This window comes from Centroberyx affinis, unplaced genomic scaffold, assembly GCF_046629955.1.
Source record: "Centroberyx affinis isolate AG114_WGS23_722 - 3 ecotype Tasmania unplaced genomic scaffold, CSIRO-AGI_Caff_v1 ptg001368l_1, whole genome shotgun sequence".
Lineage (NCBI taxonomy): Eukaryota > Metazoa > Chordata > Actinopteri > Beryciformes > Berycidae > Centroberyx > Centroberyx affinis.
The window spans coordinates 257332-281764 of NW_027279855.1; the positions used below are offsets into that span (position 1 = coordinate 257332).

Consider the following 24433-nt stretch of genomic DNA (forward strand, 5'->3'; position numbering starts at 1 on the left):
GAAATTGAGAAATGCAATTGTCATTCCGCTGGACCTTTAATGTTTTCAAAAACCAACTATGCTAATAGGAAAAACATTCAAATCAGATACATTATGTATTACATTAGATTTTCACTCATCATAGATGTTCAAGACTCAGTGCTGGAAAACAGGCTTGAGCCAATCCAGCAATAAAGGACTCAGTCACTGATGAAATAATGTTAGGCTCCAGACTCCAGAAATATGGTCCAATGAAAATGGTTTGACGCTGCCTCTCTTCTCAAGCTTCACATCCATCCTGATAGTTAGGCAAATCAAAGCATCCTGTTTCCAATTTGTCAAATCAAAGTGTCCCTCTGCATTATCTGTGTGTGTGTGTGTGTGTGGTCTCTGCCAGCTCAACTCACCAGAGAGGGTTTGATGCCAATGCTCTCGGCGGCCTGGAAAGCCAGGGTCAGATTCCGGCCCTGTAGAAAAACAAACCGGGGATGATGAGACACTGTGAAAAAGTCTGTCCCTCTCCGCCTCGTCCTCTTTCAGTACTTCACATGGAGCCCAGCACGGCAACAATAATCCCGCAAATACATTAGTAAACCCTTAGAAACACCCAAGAAGCAGCCCCAAACATCTGTTAGCTTTTGTTTGTTTGTGTGTGTGTTTGAGTGTATTACAATGTCCCCTGAGTTTATTTGACTAGTGTTAAAGCTTCACTCTGCAAGATCTTTATGTGAAAATCAGCAGGTCTTATCAGCCTAAATCACAAAGTGGGGCTTCAACAGAGACCAGCGCCCTGTCTCTTCTAATTGAGCCGCTGTAGATTCGCCCTATTTGCCCAAATGAAATTCTGGTGTCAGTATGGTGACTGGTAGGAAAGGTTGATCTTCTCTGCACACAGGAAGTGAGCGCTCCCATTCAGAGAAAAAATGACTCAACGTTAGATCTTTTTCCTCCCTCGTGCCTTTGGTTTGCTTTGGTATAAAGCGTCACAGACCGGCCGGTTGGTAAACATGAGCGTGCTGTGTGCCAGTCACATGATTTCTGAGTATTGAACTTCAAACTTTTTAAAAAGTTGCCTCTTGCTGCCATTGGAATTGAGAGAGGAGGTCCATTAGTCATTGATCTTGACACTCACGACGACTCCGAGCATCACATTAGTTGCCTCTAGGCATCAGTGCAGTCACTTAACTACGAACTCCATCCTACTTATGAATTGATATCCATATTAGAACAAAAAACAGCCAGGATGATGAATTAATAAATTATGAATGCTTATAATAATTGGTTCCGTGGCTGTAGACTGCTACATGGTAGAATATTCTTACTCTCAATTTCACCTAAAATATGAGTCCATCTATTACCTACTTTACTTAACAACCTGTGATGACAAAGGAGAACAGTAACGGGCTTATTGGAGGAAGGAGAGAATATACTGGGAAGAGGCTGGATGTTTGGGCCGTCAGAGAGTGTGCCTCCAGGAAAGTCACTCAGCAAGAGTTATTAAAGCCAACACGCTTCTATTGAATTATTAAGAGAGATGGGCCCTGCAGCGTCTCTGTCATCAGCTTAATGTTACACATTCACACCGACACACCCACGCACACACGCCAACATGACTGCTCTGTCACGTAGGACGCGTCGTGCCTGGCCTGCGAGGTGTGCCTCTGTTGTTATAATGTCGCTGCTGGTTGAATCAACACCAGAGAGGAACCATATTGTTTGCAGTCGTCCGCCTGTTACTGTATAACATCTGCATACCCACTTTACAGGATTGTCAACACTAAGCCATAGCTGCAGCTCTGTTCTCAGGGTCACTTATGGATGGATTAATGGTACATTCATAGTGAACCTGGAGTTGTTTTTTTTATGGTTCGGAGGATATGGCAAACTTAATGTATACAACTCTATAAAGAAACTTTGTAATGCGTAGTTTAATGTAGGAAAATATGACTCACTGTAAAATGCCTGTAATTACTAGAAAAGTAAACCATAAGCAAGTCTAGAGAATGCCCCTTTATGTTGTTTTTCTAGCTTCGAAAAGTAGTATTTTATTTTCCTCTTGGCAAACTTTCGTCATTCACAACTAAACTATATAGCAGATCGTTTTCACTTTTTACAGGTTCACTTTTTTCCACAAACAACTTATTGCAGCTTGAAGTGCATAGTTCTGTGGAGAGCACAGTTCTGCAACTCTGAGGAACAGTCAGGACGACAACGTGCGGGTCACCGAGTTTATTTTCTCTTCTCATTCATGAGGCAAAGATGTTAACGGCTAAGACATTCTTTTATGGTCCATCTAGCTCTACCTGGCTGCTGTAAACAATTCACCTTGCTGAGCAGGAAATAAACACATGCAAGCACATTCTGTGAGTTCATGTCTGGGGTTACAAACAGCCACTCCATTATAAAGTCTGGTTTTGTCATTAGCTCTACCTCGTCGGTAAGGGTTTTTTCAGCAAACTGTCCGTAAGTGTTGTCCTGGCCTGAATGGGGCACTTGTGTATATCTAAAATATGCATTGTATGTGTGCTGTAACTCACTCTACTGGAACAAAGTGACAACAAACCACACAGAAGTGCTTACATGTGGATATATAAGCATGTATGAGTGTATGGGTCATGACCGGGTGATGATTGAATGTAAGTATGTACTGTATGTGTGCATGCATGTGGATGTTGGGGTAAGAGCTAATGTGTGTGTGGAAAAACAAAGCATGAGGGTGTGAGGAGAGAGCCTGTGTGTATAAAAGTGATGCATGAGAAGATGGGTGTGTGTCTTATCGAGCAATACACTGATTTCCAATTAGTTTATTGTGGTTAGGTCCTGCGGTCTACAGGCTTTAAACAAAATGGCATTGATTTGCTGTTGGAGAGGCGCGGCGCTACCTGTTGACAAGACTGGAGGCTGACGTATGAAGAAGCGCGTGCATGTGTGTGTGTGTGTGTGTGTGTGTGTAGTCTCCCAGCAGTTAGGAGCTTGCTACCTTATCTTGACTGATGAGTTCCTGGTAGGGGATGTGGGCGGGCAGGTAGGTGTGCAGGAGGGCGCAGAAAGCCAGGCCATCACTCCAACTGCTGCTGAAGTTGGTCACATCAATATTCTGTAGACAGACACAGAGACAGATAGAGAGAAGAAAGAGAAGGAAAGGGCAAAGCAAAAAAGATGAAGAGACAAGTCACAAATGAGAGATCAAGTCAATAGCACGCCACTGATAATGAGTTTAAAGCACCCGCTATTTGTCAAGTGGCAGCTAATAGCCTGCTAACAACATGCGTAGGCCATGGAGATGGTTATGAAATGAGCCACTAAGACATAGAAGCACAGGAAACGACACGCAGATTAAAATTTAATGCTGTTACATATCGCTGAGTGCATTAAGATGCCCGGTCGTGTTTCCAGTGGAGGATGTTAGGCCTCCTCCCGATCGACCCTCTCTACTCTGCTCCCAGTGCAGAACGTGCACAGCGGCACGTCCAGTTTGTTGGTGTGTGTGATCCGCAGAGCATCATCACCTCATACACCATGTCCAGTGTCTGATAAGAGTAGACAGAGCTCAGAGGGAAGGCTTCCTCCGCACCATTGTTTGGCCTTCCAGGCTCCCCACTGGATAGATAGTTATTTCCGGTGTCCCCCCTCCCCCTTTTATCCCTTCAATGAGCGACAAGCAGAGGCTTTGGGAACGGGGCTCACGGCCAGGGAGACGCTCTCCTGGGTTTATGTCTCTGAGGATTCATCACATTCTTAGACCATTTTCACACACCGAACCGGGGAATATTACAGTATGCTAATCCGGGTCCATCCTGTATAGGTGGAGAAACACACCAAGCCTCGTATATGAGGATTTCCTGTGGGCCGTCACCTTGAAATGTCATCAACAGCAGACATGTTCACATTCAGTTCAACATGGTGGATGACAAGATGCTCCAAGACATGGAGCGACACAGGTTAAAGCTGCAATATGCAACTTTTTTAAAATAATAAAAAAGTATAATCATTTTTTTTAAATAATAATAAATAAATAAGATATATTCCACATGATCAGTCTGTGTCGGTTTGTGAACCTGTGTATAGGCTACATGCCTAAAGCTCCCTGTTTGCCCGAAATTGGCTTTTCAGTGATGTTATGGACGTGAGTGTGTTGTGTGGTTGTGATCGTCGGTGAGCTGACTGTAGCTATCAAGGTGAGGCTAGCGGCGACAGGGACGTCATAGCAGCACCAACAATAGAATAAAGTAGTAAGTAACGAAAGAACAGCAAAGTTAAACCTGCGTCTGACAAGACCTGTTCAAAAACACAGTGAGCATCAGTGTTTTCTGTGTGTTGGTCAGAGCCGGCGGAGTCTGTGGGTGCATCTGCTCTGTCTGTGAGGATGTATGCACAGGATTAGCCCCAATGAAACACGTTGAGATTGGATGTGTGAGCATGTGTATATATAGTGTTGCTCTAGGCCACTCCAATAACGAATACCCCCAAGCACCTATAAAGCACTAGCACACTTGTGCATTCACCATCTGCTTCTTCAACGTCTGTGGTGTCTTTACAGATGCCAGTTACCCCAGCTTCAGGCTAGATGCTGTTTCAAGGTAGACAGCTCATCAAGATAACTGACAGGTGCCGGGGGGGGGGGGGACTTGACCAACTGAGGGGGAGGAGGGTGGGACTAGCATAAAAGTTGCATGTTGTAGCTTGTAGCACTGAACTTTCACACTAAGTGAAGCAGCAGAGTTTGTTGTTTGGGGTCGGCACTCTCACACTGACGATAAACCCGGGTATTCCCAAGGTCTCTATTCTGGTGTGAAAGGGGTTTTAGGTCAGCCATTAGCTAGATGCGCCCCCCCTGGGAAATTTTGTTCCTGCTTTTTATTTTTCTCTCTTTCTCTCTCTCTTTTTATGTAGCCCAGATGAGCAAAGCCCTTCCCATGTATTGTGATGGCAATTTGCGTTTTGTTATATTTTGCATACGGATATGGAAAGTGAAAATACTGAAAGTGTTATGTCACGTTTTGTTAATATTAATTATGTAAAATGTCAGTGATTATGTTAATCATCAACCTGAATCTGACATTGTGAGATGAATATGCCTCACAGCAATGCAATAACCATCAATGTAACTTAAACCTGAGCTGTTAAAGCACTCAATGAAATATGTTAAAAATAAGGAGCCTGTCAATTGTTGTTGTCCGACTTGGGTCATCAGGGAAAACTGCAAAGAATTCCTGGTCACAACGGGATCTGAAAGAGCAGCTGCTCCATCTGAATGAAGCCAAACAGGATGCATAACGCTGGACTCCGGCCTTGTTCACACTCACCCATTATCTGCTGTGCAACACGGTCAGCCTGGCTGTGATCAGTAGTCACCTAGTCACTGACAGTTGAGCCTGTATCATGAAGACGGCTCACTCCCAACATGTTACAGGTCTTCTCTAGCTAATCTCATCAGAAGTTCCAGATGGATAGAGACAGTGATATAGTAAATGTTGGCGATTATCATTAGGCTATCAACCACCAATATAAACAAAAATCAATGATATTTTCAGAAAATAATGTATCTAAGTTTTTTCCCCTTAAAAGACCCTATCTTCATATAACCTGCATCGGTTTGATACTGCTCAGCATGATGTATACTATGAAATGGCATCATAAAGTTTTGTGTCAGCCTCAAAAGGTAGGTAAACTCTATTTTGCAGATAAAAATTTGGATAAAGTCAGATTGAATGTGTTTACCCTCCACACATCCCTGCCTATAGGGCAAGAGGTCTGCATCCTTCATCCGTAGGTCGCGGTGGTAGAATAGAGGGATTAGGCTGAAGATGAAAGTCTTCAGCCTAATCACTCACTGCCTGTGCATTATGTCTGGAAGGCAGACCTGTGCAGTCATGTCAGCCCACATTCCTCTCATAACTCCCCCTCACTCGCTTAGCTGGCTCAGCAGCGGCAGCAGCAGCTCTGTGTGTGTGTGTGTGTGTGTGTGTGTGTGTGTGTGTGTGTGTGTGATGTATGTGCAGAGTTGACACACACATAGGGAGAGCGAGGGGATTTTAGTCAGACCCCAGACACTCAGAGACAGAGTCAGACAATGACAAATGAGCTGATTAGAGAGGTTGCAGAGGGGAGCTGTGTGTGTGTGTGTGTGTGTGTGTCTTTGTGTGGGTGGGTGTGTGTTGGTGAGTGAGTGAATGTTGGGATGGTCTGCGGATTCTAACCCAGGGCAGAGCTGGTAGGTATGTCGGAGGTCTGGGTGGGAGAGAGAGGAAGGGGGTCGGGGTGTGTGTGTGTGTGTGTGTGTGTGTGAGTGTGTGTGGTGGGGGGGGGGGGTTCAGGGGAGAAAGAGAGGGAGAGGCATGAATGCTAAAACAGCACTGGACAACAACAGCTCTCTGGGAGCCGGCTCAGAAAAGCAAACACAGCATCAAGCGACAGGAAGTGTCTCGCTCGGCACAAAAGGCCGAGCCGCTCGCTTTTTAGCGCTGAGAGAAAGAGAGGGAGAGAGAGAGAGGGGGCAAGGGATTCTATAGCGACAGGACTGAACACTGAACAGAGAAAGAAGAGAACATCAAGTTGATGTGTATATATTTGCCTTGGCCCATCTCCAACTGGAAAGCAGATAGGATCTATGATAGCATCAACAATTAAATTAAGAGTGAGAATGAGCCTGGACAACTTCAGCAGCTAACAAAACACAGCAGAGTGGCACACTATTGCTGCACAAGCTGTTACAACCCTATGACACACACACAAACACACACACACACATACCACTCTCCTCATATTTTGGAATGGCACCAACTTCACTCATTGGTTCTCAGCCTTTTAATGCTGCACACAAGACAAAAATACATGCCTTGTTAGTGCGGCCTTGCCAATGTCACAAACCTAGTATGATGATTCATCGGGAGACAGCAAAATATAAGCAGCTGTAAAATGATTTAAATGGGAAAATGTAGGAAAATGGGCCAATTTTGGTAGATTAAATATAATTTTTTTTTTTACTTTTTCATGTTTGACCAAAAAACATGGCACACCAGCTGCTCTACAGAACATTATAGGCCAAGGGCATGTCAAAGCTAGCCTGGACTTCATATCCTCTGTGCTGTAAACCATTTAGTAATGGAATTCACAGACACAACGAGCTGGCCACCAGCCAAGCACTAAACACCACAGACACAGCAGTTTAACACTGAGTGCAGTAATAGAAGGTGTGATAGAAGGGTCTTCTTTCTGCTGCCATATTTCCATGTTACTGGACTGGTGTCAACGACTTACAGTGGGTAAAACCCCACTACTGTCATGACACTTGACACCCAAATGTCAGTGTTTCGTTATCACGGTATAGAGCTGATGGTTCCTTCGCTCTTACTCATGGCTCAAAGTGTGAAAACACATTGCAGAGAATGGACACAATTGAGAGAGCACACACACCAATAATCAACAGGCAGGGAGGGACAGAGGGTAATTGTGACTCTGAGTGAATGGTGCAAACACACACGCACACACACACGCAGTTTATTAAAAAGCCATCAGTCTAGAGTGTGAAAGCAGACACATCAAGCCGGAGAGAGTCGTTTGACAGATGAGTTAGTAACCATCAGTATATTTCCTCTATCTAGCTGCTCTCCCTCACCGGGGTTGAAAGAATCCAGGAACAAGATAAACAACACAGAATGAGATGGAAGAAAGACATAAATAAAAACGAAAGAAATAAAAAGTAAACAAGCAAGAGGGCAAGAAAGCAAGGAGAAAAGAAAGTTAGAAATGGAGAGTCAAAGAGAGACATGAAGGGGGGAGAGAGAGAGAAGGAGAGCGCCCTAATGGACCTTGCAATGAATCATAGTCATGAGCAATGACAGGCTGAAAGCCCAGGCAGGCGGGACCAGGGAGATAAAGATGGGGCAACAGGCAAGGTCACAGAGCCGGAGGAGTTGGGGGAGTGCTGCTCTCCATGGGATTCAGCCCCACAGCCGCTCCGTACGTACGACATAATGGACCCATTCTCCACAGCAAGGAGGACCAAGTGAGGGGAGGGTGGCACGGGTCACAGAGGACACAAGTCAACTGTAATGATGCTGCAAGAGATGATTAAATATGTTCACCTATCTTGTAATAAGGTACGAGATAGGCCAGTGGATGCTGGTACTAAAATAGCGATTATATAAGGAAGACTGAGATTATTAAAAGAGTTCAACTTTCTCTGCATGGTAATTTAATCTAATATACTGTACTCAGTACCACCTGTTCCAAACTACCTGGTTATTAAAGTGAAGTATGATCTGCTTGAAGGCTGTGGATTTACAGTACAACTAGTAGGAGGGGCCACTATGGCTGCACAATTATGGCTAAAATGATAATACTGACTATTTTGTTAGATATAGTGATCATGATTATTAATGATGATTATTAGTTTTGATGATTTGAGGAACAAAAATATTACAGCATTTTTATCAAGATCTTCAGACCATTTTCAACTACAGCCTTCTATGATTATCAGTTGCAATATACAGTATGATTGTACACAGATGCAGCCTTACCCAGCAATAGCACCACCACCATTCATCCTACATTATTAGAACGTACAGTAATGTCTACTCTTTGAACCCCAACCCCCTTCCCCTCCTCGATGTCTGACCTCCATTCCTCACTCAGCTGGGGGTCCAATCCTGTCCCTGTGCATGTGTGTGTGTGTTCGTTCGTGTGTGTTTCCCAGACGAGGCCGGATGAGTCGTGCTCAGTTAGGCCCAGCTGAGCCTAGTGTTCAGAGCCTTTCCTCATTGTTCCCATCCTGAACAAACAGCACATTTATTTTTGTTTGGCTTTTATGGTTAATTGAGAAAAAAAAAGGTTGAAAAAGTGTTGGGGGGCTGTCCTAAATAAAGACATCAAAGAGCCTGATAAATATACAGCAGGAAGCCGGTGTGCTTTCCAACAGGCTGCCAGACCAGACGTTTGAAAAAGCAGATGCTAGAATGATTGACCGGTAGTGATGAAATGTGCGCTTCTGTACAACTGAGACCCCAACCAGTACAGATTTTGTTTCTGAATACAAGAAGAGGATTGTGGAAGTTGTATTGTTATATTGTTAGATACAGCTCAATACCTGATCTGAATTTGCATCATGATGAACATGGTGCCAAGGTAAGTTTAATGCTCTAAAGTGATTCTAGTCCAGGCATTCATTACTATTCAACATCACATGATATGGTTACGCTGCAATGCAGATTTTATCATCTAATCACACCAGGATGCATTAAATAGTTGGTTTGGACACAAAAAAAGGATTTTGTTCACATTGCTATTGGATCTTCAAAACCAGATATGGAAGTGGCCAGGCTCGCATTGTGATCCACATAGTCTGGGGGCAATCCAACCACAATGTGCATTAAAGAAATGTAAAGGAGTGGAGAGGGACAGACAGAAGTAAATAAATACTGCCACAGCAGACACATATTAGCCATTCTCAGGCCAAGTATGGACATACGGCGATGTGATCTTTAGAATCAGAGCTCAAAACTTGCATTGAAAAGCCAAGTGTAACCATAGTTGTATGAAATTGGCCCTGTGCCTGTTGATTCTGTCCAGCTTGGCGGTGACGTGCGTAGGATCCCTTGTGAATGCTAATTTCCTGTGAGAGGCCCCTTCAGTCTCTCCCACGGGGCCAAGTCAATCAGAGCCAGCTTAAGGTCTTCACTGATCGATCGCTGCTTCCTAGAATCTGACATTTCAGGTGTGACTGCGAGCGGACTCGCCTCGGCTCACAACAACACTGGTCGAGTCTTTAGCCGCTTTAAGGATCCTTGCATTACTGGGGTATGGCAGCAGCCCTCACACACACATTCTCCCTTAGGGGTTAAGGTCTCTTCTCCATGGTGACAGCATAGCCAATTCCCGCTCTCACGTCAGAATGTATAAGTATCTGTGTGTGTGTGTGCATGCGTGTTGTTTGCCACGTTTACCTCTCTGCTCTGAGCTGTTGACCTTGTTAGCTGTCAAAGTCTGTCCAGAGACAAGACCTATATTGGCAGGTCAATGCAAACACACACACACACACACACACACACACCTGCTGCCAAGCATGCATGAACAAAGGCACGTAGCCGATGGTAACTGCTTTTCACAGAGCTCAGTGTCCTCAGGTGGACTTATGTGTATGACATACACACAAAAGCATACATGTACATAGACTTACATTACAAAATATGAAAAAAAATAATGTGAGATGAAATTGACAAACTTCATTCTATCTTTCTTTTTTGGGACACCACAACCTGTGCTAGACTCTAGTTTTGCCCTCTCCTTGCGATGATCACATACACTCATCTTTCTGGGATTTACGCTCGTTCTGTTATCGATCACAGTAAAGGGCGACATCAGGCTCTGCATCCAGCTATAATCACACAGCTTTACTGTGCCCTTGGTGGCTATTTGCACTTAAACATCAAATAATCCCCCGGCATGCTTACAATAGCTCCCGTTTTCTATTTCACTTTAATTAGGCTGCTGTTTGACCAAAAGGCTTGCTAACAATAGGACTGTAACAACAGAAGGCACAGCGCTGACCCTCCCCTCGGCTTTGTGCCCGTCTCGCACAGTGGCTGTTCTGGCTCCACACAGGCAGATGAGCATGATATAAGAGCCACTTTCCTGGCTCCCCCACTTGGTCCACAGAGAGAGGATGGAAACTGGACAGCGATGGTCAATAACCACACAGTAAATACAGCCTCTTCAAAGTGACCGTTAATTCTGTGGTCTGAAGAGGCCAAGCATAAATTACAACTGGCTGACTTCAGACTGAAGAGCCAGTTAGTGTTGAATTATAACCTCCTTGACCTTAGTCTATTGTAGAAAAGACAGCGACTGAAAAGTGCATGTGGATGTATTGATAATACTAAACCTCACTAACCTTTGCCAGAGCAGAACATGGGGAGCATGAGAGGGAGAGAGAGAGAAATAGAAAAAGAGAGCATCCCTGACTGTCTGTGCGGCGGTCATTGTAGTCTCAGTACCCTGGCAGCCTGGAGCTACAGTGTGTGTGACAGATCAGTCAGTCTCATGGCATTAGGCCTGTAATTTGTGGTTTCCTTGTGGACGGGGGGCTCATGACACTGTATCAGCCTGACCTTTCCCCAGACATATTAAGCTCAATGTGCCCACCATGTCCTCTGACAGTAACCATACTCCCTCGTCTTGCCGGACCTGTGACCACATCTGTTCCCGTACAGAGCTCTCAACTGGGCTCTGCTGACTGGAACAGATGCACAAACAAAGCATATGACACACACACACACACACACACACACACACAAACATACATAAACATACAGTATATACAGTATTCACACACACTCGTATTTCCTTCCACAGAAATCCCTGTGGAAGGAGATAGAATTCACCAGAAAACAGAAAACCTCAGTAGGCTAATAGCAGGGTTTCTCACCAACTCTGTTGATCTTCTTCACAGCCACAAAGCTAAGTTATACACTGACTGTATAAAATATTAGGGACATCTTCAAGATATTGAGCTGTAGACCCTTTTGTACAATACACATCTCAATTGTCTCAAAGCTTAAAACTCCTTCTCTAGCTCATCTGCTTCTCTTCACCTACATCTCCTCCTTTGTGATTGTTATGGTTCAATAAGGGAAATCAATAAGGGATACTGGCTTTTACCTGGATTCACCTCATCAGTGGACTTTGTACATTCAGTACACTATGTAATGTTGCAGAGTTTTGTTGGAAACTTGGCCTGATGGAATGACATTCAAGCATCATCGTCCTTATTCTCTATAGAGGAATGAAACGTTTGCATTGTGGAACATACATGAGGTTTATGTAACGTTTACAGCATGTTCCCTAGAAACAGATATTCTAGTACTGTATATCCTTTTGGCCATACAACATAATCCACCACCTTAAGGCATTCACAAGCTCAGGTAGTCACACTCCATCCAAAAATAGCCATTTTTAGGGTTAACCGCCTAATAATCTGTGAATGGATCTAACTGCAAGTCAGGCACATGGTGCACATGGAACAAATGCACAAACATATCCCGGCTCAAACCAAAAACAAATACCCCAGGCAAGGACTGATTAGGCCATTTACTGAAACACTTCTAGCTATTAGCAAAATCTTCTTATTGCATTCCTGATACTTGCAAATAATCATACTGTGTTGCTAAGCCCTTTATGAAGGGATCAGAGGTTCCATAGTTAAATCCAGTCCGATGGGAATGAGGCTCCATCAAGGGTTTCAGGGTGCTGGACCCAACTGGCCTGAACTGAACTGAGCCTTGCAGTTTCATCTGGGTTACTCACTGACAAAAATCCACATTTAAATTTAAATTGTAGGCTCTTATCCAGTGCGACTTACACTGTGCGCAAGTAGGGGCTCAGTGTTTTCCACCGGAGAAGCCTGCCTGAAGACATTAGACCGGCAGACTCTGTTTACCTTTTTAAAGCCCTTTTAAAAACTAATTTCAATAACTTTGGTAGATATTAGTATACATTTCTATAATGGAATTGTTGTATTACACATTAATTGAATTTAATCTGTCAGAGTTTTGTCAATCCTTCTTATAGTCTAAAAATCTACTATGTTTAAGTTTCACTCTTACTCTTTGAAATGGATCAGCTATCTCAAGAATCATTTGACTGGTTAGTTTCCTCTATAGCACTTTGTAACTTTGTTCTTCACAAATAAAATTATTTTTATTATTCATCAAGGACTCTTTGACAGGACATATAGCTGCTGACAGTTAGTGGTTATGGGTATTGGACCAGGTTCCTTCCAGTTACAGACCAGTCTCTTTAACCACTAGACCGCCCTCCTGCCCACAGAACCATGTTGAAGAGACCAAAGTGAATATGGACGATGTGGGCCAGGGCCGTCTGCATACAGGACCAGCGTCGTAGTGCAAACTAGACATATCAGACAGACCATCAGACACTCTGTTGATCAGAAGCATGTCTATCTCCTCTGGTCAGCTGTTTTCATCACAGACGATCTGCAGTGTGTTTTACCAACACAAGCGGCGTGTGACCAGCCAACCCGCAACATCAGAGGGAGGGAGGATGACTCAAAGTTCACTGAGCAGCAACGTGCCTGAAGAAAAAGGAACTATTGATCTGACAACTCACCCAATTATTCAGACCCATTATCAGAGGGAAAGCTGAGCCTATTTTCAACAGCTATCTCCACTGTGTCTCAATACTCCATGCCTTTCCATACTTGGTCAAGCTACAGCTATATGCTATCAGATTGACCCTAAACCTAGGACAAGGAAAAGCCTTGGTTCTGTGGGCCAGTGGAACTAAAGCTTAATAAATCTTCCGTCAGAATGTGTGGAGGGTTGAGGTGCCTCCTCCTCCTCCTCAGCTAGTGTTTACAGGCTGGGACCAATCTCCTTGGTAAGAGTTTTAGCATTAGCTAGCTGGCATGCTGGCACTCACACATGATGATTACATGGGCAAATCTCTAATCCCAATGGGGTTTAATGGGATCCTTAAACTGGCTATTAGTGGAGCGGTTAAACCAGGTGATTGTCAACATTCGGCTCCATGGACACAGGGAACGCAAATGGGAACACAACACAGTAACAATACATAAACAAATGGACACCCATAAAAACATGGAGGGCTGTATAAATGCACACGCATAAATCCTGCATGTCTGTAACACTAAGTTCTTTCCTTCACTGTTTCCACTACCTCTGTGTCACAGTGACTTCATCTCCCCAGTGAGATGACAGGTGGTCTAATGGTGTGTCTGTAAGCTCAGCAATGTGCCACCACAGTCTAACACCTCAGTGAAGGCTGAAAAAACAGAAAAAACTACCCAACCTGAGGGCATACACTGACCAGTGCTTCATCCATATGTAAAGTGTTCACATTAAATGGTGTTAGAGTGAAGCGTCCCTAAGAAGTGTTGTCAGCTCCATGTTAAAGAGTAACCTGAGGAGTGTGAGAGTGAAACATGACTGTCAAGACAAAGACGGAGAGAGAGGGAGGGTGTGAAAGGGAATGGAGACCGCCTTGTATTGGAGAGAGGTCTTTGGCCTGTGATCCCTACCGGATAGCCTTCTGTTTTCTTCTGGCACCACTTCAGTAGAGCGTTCCTCTTAGATCCTCCATACTCCCGCGCCAGTGCAGCCAAGGGGTCCTTTCTTTCCACACTGTCACCAGGGAAACACATACCGCAGTCACAGAGGGAGAGAGAAACACAGTTATGTCATCTGGGGCATGACGAGGACGTGTGTTTGATTCCTCTGCAAGGCTGTTATCATCTTCGCGCCCACACACAAACTTTAGCGCACATGCACATACAGTGAGCTCCATAAATATTTAGATAGCGACACACTGTTTGATGTTTAGCTCCATACTATAATTACTTCAGATGTGAAATGATACTGTGACCACGTAGTTAACGTGCACACTGTTTTAAGTTGAAGGCATCTTCAGCCATGCTGAATAAACAGTTAAAGAACTCCAGCCCTTTTTGTATATGACTCCCACTTTTCTTGTTGCCAAAAGTATTTGGGCAGATTAATATTATATTCAATGAGGTAGGCATTTTTTCCAGTCAAAAGTCCTTTGCATGCAATAACTTCTACATGTCTGAAACCTATTAACAGGGTTCCCACCATGGCCCCGATGTGAAAATCCATGACTCTTCCATGACTTTACATAAGTAAGTCAGAGTGCGCTAATGACCTAAGAATGTTAATCCTTCTTGGTTTGTTAATGTTGTTTTTCAGCTCAGAAAAGTTATTAAGGGGTGAACAGTCTGGTTTCCACTACAGCTGGGCTGCTGTGGAGAAAAAAACACTGAAAACCTCAATCTAATGCAATGAATGTGAGAAGCAAGTTGTACAAGAGGCACTGGAGCTGCCCAGTGTCCCACCATGATCACCATGATATATAAACATAACCAGTTATGCTAATTAAGTTGTTAATTAGCTAAATATTACACTAATTAGAAAATATTTCTACATCAACATAGGCAATATTAATATGAACTCCATATCTTCAAGCATAAAGGAGTTATAGTAGTTTCAAGAAAATATTTTTTTCCTTATTAATATGCAAATGCATGCAGCTAGGAGCTCCAAAATCTAATCCTCTACTCTATAGGGAGAACCTGTGGTGTGAGTGTGAAGTTTCTATCATGTATTCTTCTTGAGTTATGTGCACAAGCGTGCGTCTACACACAAACAAACAGACAGACAGACAGATTCCACCATCATGTCCCGCATACCATGGCCATGGTGGAAGGACATAAAAATACATCCTGGTATATTCCTGTAAAGTGATTTTCCCCGACTTCCCCAGAGAATTTATCAAATTCCCTGACTTTCCCTTTGCATTTCAATGCATTTTTGTGGAAGTTCAGCTGTGATGCAGCTTAAATTTACTGTGGGGAATTTGGCTGAGGTAAATGAGAACTAAATACAGATCAGTTTCAGTCTGGCTTTGAACCATCATGAACCATCTGCTTAAAGACTGGGATGTACAACTTGAGGACTTTTTTCCTCCTATGGGCTCATGCTCACAGGTTACTGACTGAACTGCTGCAGGACACAGGGAGCAGCATACATAATGAGTGGTATATCCTGTTAATTTCCTATCTGCAGTCCTCCTCAGAAGGTCTGCTCCCCGGGGTTTGAGCTGGAGCCGAGGCCATGGGAAGACTGGGAGACACGGTCATTGCTCTGAGCATGATAAACATTTCACACGTCATCATCGCTCTGCCGTTCAATTCATTATTTCTCTGTTTAAGGCACCGTGCGGCCAGGGGCAGTGGGAACCTGTCAAAACAAATGTTGCGGAGGCGGAATGGTTCTTGCATTTGCCAAAGTCATATAACAACTGTATCATAACACCCAAACAATACCAAACACAGCAATGGTCTGCCGCTGATCTGCTCTCTGTGTGATAACGTCTGTGTGAGGGGCTGTGCTTTATAGACGCGTATTTACATTAATAATATACACTGAATGTATGCAGTATTAGGCACATCTTCCTGATATTGAGGCACAGCCCCTTTTGCACAATCCACATCCCAGTTATCTCAAAGCTTAAAACTCCTTCTCTAATTCTTTGATTGGTATAGATTTAATAAAGGAAATCAGTAAGGGATAAACCTGGATTCACCTAATCAGTAGTACTAATCTTCATGAAAAGAGTAAGTATCCCTAATATTTTGTACATTGAGTATATATTAACATGTGAGAGGATTTTAGAATGTAAAATCAAACACTGAGTCATCCACATCAAATGAATCTAACAAGATAAACAATGCGGTTGTGACAGTAAACAAATGGATTGTTACAGTGGACTGTAATTTACGTGATTGTTTTTGCGAACTGTCCGTAGGGGAGAATGATTTAAAAACTACAGCCAGCGATGCCAGAAATCAGTTGATGTAAACATCCCTGATCTTCTGTTTATTTAACAAGTCTCTCTAACTCTCTTCCCTGTCTGCCAAGCGGACGCTCCATCTACATCACTTTGTCTTACAGCCTCCTGTTTCGCATCCACACTGTCTGCAATAAAACCTGTTCAACTCTGAAGTCTCTCAGCTGGGATTTAAATAGTTAATACTGAATTTTAACGCACGTACAACATGCTGTAGCTTAAGAGGCCAACCAGGATGACAAGTTAGACTTAAATTAACACCCACACTTGTTATTGGGGATCTTACAGGGGGGAACTTCTACTGTACAAAAATGCAGAACTGAAACTCTTACTGTATTTACTGCAAATGACTGTTGGGGTCAGCCAGCATGTGTATGTTTGTGTGTGTAAAAGACAGACAGACAGACAGAAACAAAGGCAGACAAAGGTAAGCTTTTAGGGCTAGGATCAAGGATTGGATAGTTTGTTACGTGTAACAAGAGCCTCCAACTTTGGGTTAAGCAAGAAAAATGACTGGTTGTTAGGAAACCATTTTGCCATTGTCTACAATGTTGGTTGTTGAAAAGCCGTGCTCCTGATGTGGGGCTTGAACTTGCTGCCTTTGATGTCACAGACATAAAAACTTGGTTGCACTACTTTACATATGATTTCCATGTAATTTCCTGTGAATTACCAGAAGATCATGAAGAGAAAGCACTATAAGTGATGTTTACTTTTTCCGATTAACTGATGGGAACTGTCTCTATCCGTTTTCACTGTAAGGGAGATGACGTCTATCAGTCTGACGAAACATGAACACACTTGGGAAAGCCCACCTGAGCTTGCTGTTGGCTCGGTTGTAGCTGAAGGATGCTGTGCGACCACTGAGCAAGGCGGGGGTTTTGATGACGGACTCCAGGGAGGGGCTCTTCCTCATAAGGCTGTTGGGCTTCAGGTCTTCCCCACAGCCCGACAGCTTATCTGGGGAAACACAGGGAGTGAGAAGGGGGGGGGGGGGGGGGGGGGGTAGTGGGAAAAGGTGGGAGGCAGGGGAAGACAAGGAGATTGAGTCAGAGTTATTATAATGAACTTTACACAAATTACAAAATGCTTTACATAGAAGTAAAATGGGACTATAATAAAAGCATGGGTAGCATAAGAGTTTAGGAGCAGTAAAAGAGAAAAAAAAGCTACAAAAAATAAAAGATTAAAGTGAAAATGAAAAGAAATTAGAAACAATCAGGTAAAAAACAAAAGTGATTTTAAAAAGTTACTGATTTTGCTTGACTGATCTGCCCAGGCTTCACTTCACAGTCCAGGGGCCTTTGACTGGGAACAACCTGTCACCTTTAGTTTTCAGCCTAGTCTTCAGAACAACCAAAAGGACCCTGCCTGAGGATTTCTGTCTTGTCTGAACAGGTCTGTGTTATAGCCAGGGTTTATACCAAGACACGCCTAAAGAGTAATCATTGAAATCTTAAAACGGATCCCAAAAATGCATAGGCAGCCAGTGAAATAGTGTCAGGGAGTGATGTGATCACATCTCTGAGTTCTGATTTAGTGTTTGATACGGTGTTTTCTGAAACATCCCAATATGTTAAAAGCTTTCTGTTCAATGCCTCTATGCACCATTTATGTCTCAAAAACACACCACATTCTTGGTTTCCAAATATGCAAACGTTGTGATATATTTGTAGATACATCACTAGACTTTCCAAGAGCAAAATCATACAACTATAGCTGTGGAAATAAGAGTTCCCTCTGATGCAACACAAGTTGGATGTTTGCATTGTTTCTTTAGTTCCTATTCACTTTACTTTCTCAGTAGACTAATTCGACCAGACATTTGAGCCTGACTCATTTGTCAAAGCACTGACTCACTGTAGTACTTTCATTGTGTGGCTGTCATCAGTCTACAAAGCAGTTTGCAAGGCCCATCATTTTTTGTACGGGGCGACTGCAAAATGGAATTTGGATAGCAGCTATACATCATGACGACAACCTAAAGCATCTTTGTGTTACATACCATGATGATGATGAGAGAATTCTCCATGGTTGATTCTTTTTTCCAAAGTCTTTGATAGTGGCTTAATGTGTGAGTGTCTCTGCAAGAAGGACATGAGAGCAAGAGCAAGGACATCACATCAGAATCGGAAACAATTTCACTTAAGAGAAGTCTATTTTTTGTAACGTTTTGAAAGAAAAACAGGGACACCTGGTGTATACCTGGATAGGGGAGACAGCAGCAGCGGGCGCAGTGCGTACAGGGATCCCACTCAGCGGGCTTCTGGGTGAGGAGTGCATTTGGACTGTGTGGCCTGGTCCATCTGGAATGGATGGACATTTTTTTATTAAAGGTGCTATGAGTATCGCTTTTACATCAATTAATCATTACCACATTCATTTTGAGACATTAGTATAATTACCATTAACAAGACCATCGCCAAGAAGATCGGCAGCCTCTAGATGGCATTTCACATTTGACATTGTGCAGCAGCGGGTCAGATTTTGTGGGAAATTTTTCGTAATATTTTGGATTTCGGTACGGCACAAAAACAGGAAGAGGCCACTATTTGTTTCTCACAATGCCAGATGGCAGTACGAGTGAAAGGACGATGGAAACATCACTTACCACATGTTTATCCTCTCCAGTAAAGCCAAAGAGAAAACAAAAACAGAGCAACACCAGGGAGGTGGAAGGGGGACAAGTAGCAACGGGCTTTATAGGAAATGTGGTCTTAATTTTGAGAAACACTAGCACTAACAATACCACTGGTGTGAGATAGAGCGGTCTCATTTGTTTACAGTAATTATATAAAGGTATCAATTAATTTGACAATGATATATTGATGTTTAAAAATGCTACATGGAGCACATTTAAACTGAAGTTGAATAAAATAAAAAATAAAAATGGGAGGAAATCTTTACCAAATGATTGTTTTGTCATGCTCAGTGCAGTTTGTTTAACAGGTCAGATTATGGGTTTTAATATGTTAGGATATAATTAGGAATGTGCTATGATATAATCCTTTGACATAATTTTCTGAAAATGTGACATGGATTAACATTTCCACAAGTGTTTTTTTTCAAGTGTTTCAAGTGACTCTACTGAAAAAAAAAAACACGTTTTTTCAAGTGACTCTACTGACAAATGTGTGAAAACCCTCTAAGCTGCCTGAGGCCAGTCTAGACCACACAGGCCCAACTTCCTTTCCTCAGCAGTCAGTCATCCCGCACGGCTGCACATAACTTCACTGTAGAGAAATGATAGATATCCACGCTGGCTATCCCATCAGCTGTTCTCTTCTCTAGTTATGCTGCCATGGTGGGATTCCCCGTCAGTGTGTGTGTGTATGTGTGTGTGTGTTGAGGTGCTCTATGCTCACTCTGTCCAACAGTGTCAAAGGACTTAATGAGGGATTTGACAGTAGTTCCAGGCTCCGAGTCGCCATCTCCGTTGGCATCAGTGGGTGTTGTCGGGATCATGGAGATGCCACACCAGTGACGACTGCTGTCGGAGTCGGACACTCTCCCCTCGTCACCTTGGGACCTGAGAGACACAATGGAGAGGATTGCTGTGTAGCGACATACACAATACATACGCTGGGGGAGAAGAATGTAACAACACCGTGTGTGAAGAGAGCATTTTCAATAGTTTATTGATTTTAATAGTTATCAAAATGAGATTACCAACTGAATAGTGAGAATGTTGATAAATTGATAAATCACCCAATCCTCTAAAAGCAGATTAAGATAGGGTGTTTCTTCAGTATATTGACATGACGATGTAATAGTAGGCTACTCAGTATAGATCTGTATCTATATTGAGCTGGTAAGTTGCTAAAGAAACGTCAATAACTGACGACCAGTTCCAGATAACAGCTCTAAATTTAGAATACAAAATTCCAAGCATTGTTGAGACGCTTTCTACCCATTTCCCCTTGTGAACATTGGACTCCACACCATGAACTGAGGGATTTGGAGCGAGTGACGCCTTCTTATCAGTGATGGATGAGGAAGGAATGACAGGTTGTGCTCAGTGTGGACTCAAACAAATACACAACCAAAGTTGGACTGGTGTAATTTCATTTATTGATTTGCCTAATATACAACATTGAAACAGACATACACCTTATACATTTCCATAGCATTGTTTATTCTGTCACAGGCATAAAACCAGTCATAGTCTGTCTGATTAAACTTGGAGAATAAATTAACAGTTGAACATTCACCATATTGTTGAGTAAATGGCTTTACTGTAGATACAGAAAATGAACTATCACATTATTAGCATCTCATCTTTTCCTAAGTGGTTTGGTAATATCAAACTGTATTCAATTTTGAGCACCAGTACTGTAGTCTCTGGTAGAACGCTATGGCTTTTCATAAAACTGCACAATTTGAATAATTGGATTATAAGTAGAACCTGAGATCCTGCAACTGTATGCCATGCTTCTGGAATACCACATAGCTTTAGAATATTGTACATATGAAGAGTTTGGTTCCAAGATGAGAAATCAACCATTTGAAAAGTGACACCTTCTCTTTCAAAATGGCTGACAGCACAAAATCAAAAGAACTTATGATGCTTTTAAAAGGGATGGTAGGTAACTTAAGTCCTTGGTTGGCAAAATAACACTTTTGCAGACTGGATTCTCTATATTTGAGATATTGAATGATGACTATTTTTTTCTCCCTAAAATGGAAACAGAGCATTTTGTAAATGAACTCCTCATACTATGTTTTAACTGTTGCTAGGTGCTGTATATATATGAGACCCAGTTGTCCTTGCATTGTACCATGTGTATCAGTATAAATTGACACTCAAACAAGAGAAATCCCTGTAGATCAGTTATTAATTGATTAAAGTGATTTTGATCAACAGCATGGCAGTTTCCGAACCTACAATGACTTCTGAGGCTCTGAGGGGGAAAAAAGACTACATGGTTGTTGCATGATGGAAAATCTACGATTTAGAATGAGCTAAACGCCTCATCTGACAGAAATGCATTAGTGGGGTAAAATATTCCTTTTAGAAACTTTTAGCACAGTCTTCTTGGTCTTTGTGTTAAAATGGACCCGCAACCTTTTTGGCATGTTTTGATGAGTGTATCGTGACTCTGAGGTACAGCTGTTTGCGTTTGTGGCAGTTCCAACAACTAGTACTGGCAGTGCGCTGTATCTGCCAGCATGGCCAACATCAATATTGTCCTGATTACCACATTTGGCAGATAGAACTAGTGCTATAAATTAATCTGTATATTGAAATTGAATATATTAATCATCACTAATACATATACAAAGTAGGAACAGAGCAGATGACATGTCCACAGGGGTATCGCCTGTTCTTGCTAATTTTGTGTTCAATAGTGCCATCTGATGGATAAATATCACACTGCATTTATTTAAAATTCAGTTTTGTTCCAACTACAGCATAAAAGACCAAACCTTAGTCTTGAAATAAAGCAAAGTGATTGTAAGAAATTTCTTCACAGATCATGAACGTCAAGTTTTGAAGTCATCGCTGTAAGCAACCGGAGCTAACACACGTTATAAACAGTCAAACAGAAAGTAACTTAACTGATCATTTTTTTATAGATATTCCAACAGAAACAGTGAGAAAACTGAATGCAAGTTCCAGAACAAAAAAACAATGATATAAACTCGGTTTTGCTGTGTTGCTCTTGTCTTGAAATGTAGATACTCTGACATCATGAGTCTGACTTAAGTCTGGCAGCATCATGCTGATAAACTAGGCTGTTTCAGCTTTGCCAGTCTGTCAACAAAAGACTATCTGAAAATGTCCCAATTCTTATCATACTTTCATACTCTCTTTTCATCTATGGTAGTTTTTGTGACAGATTGTGTAGTCTCTACCATGGAAATTTCAAATTGTTAAAAGGCACAAAAGCAACTTCGCACAGTATAAAAAGGTGAGTCTCTCAAACATCTGGCATCTCTTCAACACAAGATATTCACAAACATAAGAGTACATTCATCAAGAAAAAAAACATACAGAATTATTATTCAAAAGGTTCCAAAAATTAAAGACATGTAGAGAAATGGAGGCCAGGGTCTGTGTCACAAGACTCTTACATCTGTTTGGGTATGTACTGCATCTACACTGGTCCCTGTGGCTTAGAATCAGATTTATATACCACATGACATTTTGAATGACATGGAAAGCTGTTAAGTGCAACGATAACACTGTCTTCAGTTGGCGTTGAGGTGGGGGGGGGGGCACTTCCCTAGCGCCCTTCTACTGCCGTCTTGGTGTCAAAAGTGGCTCCGGGGCCAATTCTGAAAAGAATAAGAGGAGGCAATCAAATGTTAAGATGAACTGAAATACTATACACCAAGAAACATAATCATGAAAAACATGATTTACATATGCAGTGTAACGACTCATTATGTCAACAACAACTCATTCTGTGTTTTATTCTGTGCATTGTACTTGTGCAGCATAACCAGTGACCCTAGGTTTCTTCTTTACATTGTATTTTCAAAAGCATTGATTGGGCACTGACACTTGTTTCTCTCCTCTGTTCCATGCATCTCCCATAGGATTAATACAGTCAATCCTAGTCTGAAGTGAGTTTAAATTACTCCATGATGAGGATGCTATTCAAATGTATCGGAAGCAGATGATACATAGCATGAGTTCAATCCAATCATGCCGTGCAGACCATCCTCCTAAAAGTAGGGGGTGTTATTCACTCAAAAAACAGCAAGTGGCGCCAGATACATGTACTTGAACAGCGGGTATTAAGAACCAGGCAAAGCAAACCAAGCCCCCTTGATAAATAAAAGACAAGATAGTCCTACAGGCGCAGTCAGCCAGTCAGGGAAGGCAGACAGAGAGGCAGATGGACAGACAGAGACAGACAGGCTGAAGCAGCAACAGGAGGCAAAACACAGACAGGAAGGTCAGTGAGCAGCAGCAGCAGCAGCAGCAGCAGCAGCAGCAGCAGCAGACGGAGCAGGGAGAGGCAGGCTGGCTGACAGAGGGCTGGCAGGGCAGGGAACTCACCTGGACTTTACATAGAGAGCCTTGTCAGAGGGACATCTTTGACAGAGTCATCGCAGGGAGCTGCTGGAGGAGGGGAGTGGACGCAGCATAACGGCTAATCTCGGGGGAAAGTTCACTAATTTAGCTACGGTCTCAAACTAATAATGTAACGTACTTTATTGACAGAGGATTGAATGCAATTTCAGCAAATGGCACATTACATTTTAGACCAAATATCATGGGATGCCTTAACATTACTATTTTTCATACATTGAACACTGCCCTCTTGACGTTTGCAAGTTGATATGATTGAAAATTCAAAGTAGAAATTCCTTAAGAGATAATTTGCGTGCTTAATGGATTGCGCCATGGCTGGCGAGACAGATAAAGTAAATACAGCACTGTACAGTAGCAAATCCAAGGAGACTTTGCCACAGGGAGTGTTTGACCTGGCATGATGATGGACAACACTGTCAAAAACACCATGGCATGTGCACGCTCACTCACACACGCACTCAGACATACTGACACGCACTCAGACATACTGACATACACTCACACACAAACCGATGTGCTGCACTCTTTATCAATACACCAATCACATTACTGCAAGGCCACAGTGCAACAGCAGCAACACTACAGGAAAAACGACTCTGGCTGCGTTGAAATTGCCCGTGCAGTGAATGCAGAGTGTTGCCCTGGCCTCAATGTTGCATTGTAACCCACTTGGATGAAGGCAGCAGCTGTGCAGAGAGCAAATCTACCACCACTTCTGCCTCCTGCAGGAAGAACACCTTCTCATTGTGGAGTGTGAGGGTTGAGTGTTACTACAGGACGGTGGTCAGTGTGGAGGAGGGAGACAGAGAAGGCAGCAGCTCAAAGGAGTAGAATACACAGAGGGAAATACTGCAGGAGACCGCTAATCTACCAACAGAGCTTGCCAAATCCCAGAAACCTAAACTCTCTAAATCCAAGGATTTAATGCTATAAAATCCAAAGATCTGAGTTTTAAAATATTATACTAAATTGTGTCTGTATGCTAAATACATCCGGCTAAATATTTTA

At 42.7% G+C, this 24433-nt stretch overlaps 1 protein-coding gene across 1 annotated transcript in view; it reads right to left on the reverse strand.

The window, feature by feature from the left end:
• Positions 1–24433, reverse strand: part of specc1 (sperm antigen with calponin homology and coiled-coil domains 1) — a 72766-nt gene that overhangs the window by 4277 nt on the left and 44056 nt on the right. The window contains exons 8-14 of the mRNA XM_071525945.1: positions 19746–19909; positions 18586–18686; positions 18386–18464; positions 17196–17340; positions 14036–14138; positions 2960–3076; positions 387–446 (exon numbers count right to left, since the gene is read on the reverse strand). Coding sequence (XP_071382046.1) covers positions 387–446; positions 2960–3076; positions 14036–14138; positions 17196–17340; positions 18386–18464; positions 18586–18686; positions 19746–19909 — 769 coding nt within the window. The remainder of the gene's footprint in view (positions 1–386; positions 447–2959; positions 3077–14035; positions 14139–17195; positions 17341–18385; positions 18465–18585; positions 18687–19745; positions 19910–24433) is intronic.